General features: G+C 43.2%; 1 protein-coding gene across 1 annotated transcript; it reads right to left on the bottom strand.

Moving 5' to 3' along the window:
- Positions 1–754: 754 nt before the first annotated feature.
- On the bottom strand, positions 755–3,882 carry LOC108463782 (arginine decarboxylase). The gene has a single exon (XM_017763692.2). It carries the CDS (start codon positions 3,278–3,280, stop codon positions 1,100–1,102), a length of 2,181 nt encoding a protein of 726 aa, XP_017619181.1. The 5' UTR covers positions 3,281–3,882; the 3' UTR covers positions 755–1,099.
- Between the last annotated feature and the right edge of the window lie 322 nt (positions 3,883–4,204).

The following is a 4,204-nucleotide window of genomic DNA, read 5'->3' as shown; positions in this document are numbered from 1 at the left end:
TGTTTATTCCAACTGGACCCCCAAACAAAGAAACTAGTGGCGGATGCTGCTGCAGAGGGTTACCATCCAAGTGCAGGCACTGAACTCTGGTTCCGCTTCTTCAACTGAATTTTCCAAGATCAACTACCAAAGCAATGGCAGATCCAATCATCTCCAGTGACACAAGATTAGTATTACATTCTACTTTTAAGCCACTTTTTAATGAAAGATGCAGGGGAACATCAACAAATCTTTAACTTATATGTACACACCAGGACAACCACATCCATCGATAAACTGCAAAATGCAAAGGACACATTAAATATTACTCAAAGTCTAGTTTAACCCAAATTTCAAACTTCCAAATGATTTCAATATGCAATCAGATGACATTTTAATAAAATCTGATCCTCTGGATTCCCATATCCCCATATCAATCTCTTATTGCTGTCAACTGATTGAAAATTCAAACATAATAATCACAAGATTCAAAGAATAAGTTTGGCCTCTTTGCTGGTGTGAAGTGGGGGAGGCTTAGCCTAACTACCAGCAAAGACAGAGAAAGGAAGGGAAACAGACCCCACAATGAAGAATTCAGATTCTTGGTATCTAACCATTTCCAATGAGGCTGAGCCAGACCTCATCACCATTTCTTTCTGCATGAGAACACTAGAAACCCAGCTCAACCGCACTATGAAAGACCCTACCCATGAGATCACGATTCAATAAAAGTGAAATCAAAGCAGCAACCAAGGAATCATAAACACAAAGCAAGTTGGAAAGCTTTATGATGGTAAAAAGCATAAAGCTTAAAAACAACGAAAAATAGAGTAACATCCACCACAGTCAACTCAAAATAGAAATAAAACTAATAAAGTCGGCTTAAAAGAAACATGGAGAGGGCATAAAATCCCGGATTTACAGAAAAGGATGGATTCGGTTCTCATCCCTTCTACCCGACAAGGTGCAAAACACCTTGTATGCATGCTAACAATCACTGCTTACAAGCGATGGAAATTAACAGTAAAAGAAGATCATTAAAAGGGGGACAAAATTAAAAATAACTAGACATTCAAGGACTGGCAAAACCATGCAATAAAGCAAATAGTAGAACACTGCCTCAGGCGTAGCAATAGGACCACTGCTCGTCCTCACTAGCCCCAGAATCGACAGCAGCATTGTAATCTTCCTCATTGCAATAGTAGAAGCCATTGTTATTCATGGCAGTCAACGAACAAGGAGATGCCGCTACAAGATAAGGCATGTTGTGGAAAGAACGAGCAATGGTGCTAACTAAAGCAGCATGGGTGCCTTCATTGCCATGGTCCTGTCCACAAAATTCTTCCGCACGGTGCTTGAGGGTCTCAAACATGAGCTCGGGCTCGTGCTGCATCACTCGGAGGACATCCCCACATGACGGACCAGGCGCCGCCCGTGTAACCGCAAAGCTATATGGACCATCACTCTGCGACACGCTAACAACACTTGGGCCACCAAAGAGGTTGTGAACTCCACCGAGGGATTCCTGGTAAGCCCCACCCAAGAACATCCCTAAATAGTACCGCCCATTAGCACCACCACTGCTACCACCACCATTACCTTCCAACCCATGTAAAGGCAAGCTTGTTTCACCTCCTATGAACTTATCAATCTTCCCATCACTGTCACAGGTTAAATCAGACAAAATCCCCCTCACTTCAGGCCTTTCATCCAATCGATGAATGGGGACTATGGGAAAAATCTGACCAATACTCCAAAAATCAGGGATCGAAGTGAAAATCGAAAGATTGACATGGTATGTCCTAGCAGGTTCAGATGCATCAACCACTTTAGAAACTAAGTCGCATAAGCCATCAACAGCGGCAAGCTGTTCAATCCCCAAAGTCCCTTCTTTGAACTGTTCCACACATCTTTGCTTCAACTGATCAGCATAAACGAAACAGGACTCCGTCTCATGTCTCATTGCTGCCTGGCTCAAGTTCCAACAATCGACACGAGCATCCTCCGAGAGACCCTCCAAAATAAATGGAAGGTCAACTTGGTTCATTGCTGGGGTAGTAGGAGCAGTAGCAGACATGGCCTCAAATATCAAAATAGAATGATGGGAAACAATAGCTCTACCACTTTCACTACAGATAATTGGATGCTTGATAGATTTACGGTCACAGACAAACCGAACAGCATTAACAACAGCTGAAGCATATTCCTGAAGGCCATAAGAAACAGAGAGATCAGAATTACCGGATTTTGACCCGTCGTAGTCGATTCCAAGGCCGCCTCCAATGTCAATAACTTTCATGTCAGCACCAAGACGGACTAATTCGGAATAGATTTGAGCAGCTTCGACGACACCAGCTTGAAGCAAAGCTGTTGAAGGGATTTGGGATCCAATATGGAAGTGTAACAATTGCAGACAATCAAGCATCCCCGAATCCTGAAGCCTTTTAACAACCCTTAAAATCTGGATCGTTGTCAACCCGAACTTACCTTTCTCACCCGAGGTGGATCCGAAATGACCCGAGTGTTTGGTTCTCAGCTTGGCTCGGACTCCAATCACGGGTCGAACAGAAAGTTTCTTGCTTATTTCAATAACCAAATCCACCTCCTCCTCTTCTTCAAGAACAATTACAGTGTTCAACGCGAGCTTCCTTGCTAGCAAGGCAAGGAAAATGTACTCAGCATCTTTGAAACCATTGCAGACCAATAACGCCTCTGGGTTTCCCTTGCAAAGGCAGCTCATGGCAAGGAGAAGTTCGGGTTTTGACCCGGCCTCAAGCCCGAAGCGGAAGGGCGCCCCGAATTTAACTATGTCTTCAACAACGAACCTATCTTGGTTACATTTCACGGGATAAACGCCTTGGTAATGAGACTCGTAGCCTTGGGCTTGGATGGCTGATTCAAAAGCCGATTGAAGAGAGTCGAGCCGGTTTTTCAGCACATCGGGCACCCGAACAATAAGGGGAAGCTGTAAACCCAGCCCGCCCACAGATTTCGGATCCGAGACTTTCTTAACGATTTTCAGCAAATCGATTTCTTGGTGGGCCAGAGTGTCCGTTCCGTACGGACGAACGGTGATATTGCCGGCGTTATTGACGGAAAAGTAGGGGGCTCCCCATCCGTCGATGCGGTAGAGAGCGGAGGAGTGCGCTGGGGACCAATGGGTTGAGTTGGAATCAGCGGCGTCGGCGGTGGAGGCGGAAAAAGGGACCGCCGAGGGAAGGGAGCTGTCCCCAGCAAAGAAAGCCGCGTAACCAGGAGGCGCTACGGCAGCAGCATCTACGCAGCAAGCCAGGGCCGGCATCCCTACAATGAATCTGAGACTAACTAAACGAAGATTCGAAAAAAAAAGTTGAGATTTGATAGGTTTCAAAAGGTGGGAGCTTTAAAACCCGCCGAGGCCGAGGCCCCGGCTACTCCCTCAAAAGAAGCAGTAGAGGACTCAATTACAACCGGAGCAACACTTCCGTTTTACCCTAATCTTCAAAATACCCACGCCGATCCCTTCAGAAGAATATTTTTAATAGATTTAAAGTTGGATTTTTCCTTTCTATGTAAAGGAACAAAATTTATGCTGCGAAAATGGACTTCACCATGCAGATCTTGAAACACAAAAAAGAAAAGAAGAAATTAAAAATAAAGAATCAAGAAAGTAAATGAGATTAGCGGAATGAGGAAGAAAAAAGATTTTCCCGGAAAATGAGGGAAAATCAGAGAAAAACAGGGAGGGCTTTGATATTATTATAGAAATAATATTCAAAGAATACGTTAGAAATGGTTGAGTGAGCGAGAATTGCTCGAACAAAGATGCCTCCTTTATATAGGCGGTTTCACGGGCATACTTGGGCAACGGGGTTGGAGTTGGGGTACCCGAACTTATATTTTATCAATTTCTCGCGTTTTTTCAATCTTACTCAAAACGAAAAAAATTGTAAATATTAAAAATTCGGTTTTGGGGGTTTTTTTGGGCCGTTGATACAGAGATTCGTTTTGCTAACGGTTGATCTGCGTCGGGTTGCCGCGTGGCCTGAGCAATTCTGGGTCCATATTTCATTTATAGAAGAAAAATAAAGCCAAATGGAACGATAAGGATGAATTTTATCGTAAAAACAAAAAAATTTCGTACAAAGCTTGTCATTGTTTGGATTCCTATTAAACTTAGTTTAATTTAATTGAAATAAAATTTAAATTGAGTAATATTATTAGAGTTAAATTAAAAATATTATAT

The sequence above is a fragment of the Gossypium arboreum genome, chromosome 13 (assembly GCF_025698485.1).
Source record: "Gossypium arboreum isolate Shixiya-1 chromosome 13, ASM2569848v2, whole genome shotgun sequence".
NCBI lineage: Eukaryota > Viridiplantae > Streptophyta > Magnoliopsida > Malvales > Malvaceae > Gossypium > Gossypium arboreum.
This window is presented reverse-complemented; position numbering and strand designations above follow the sequence as displayed.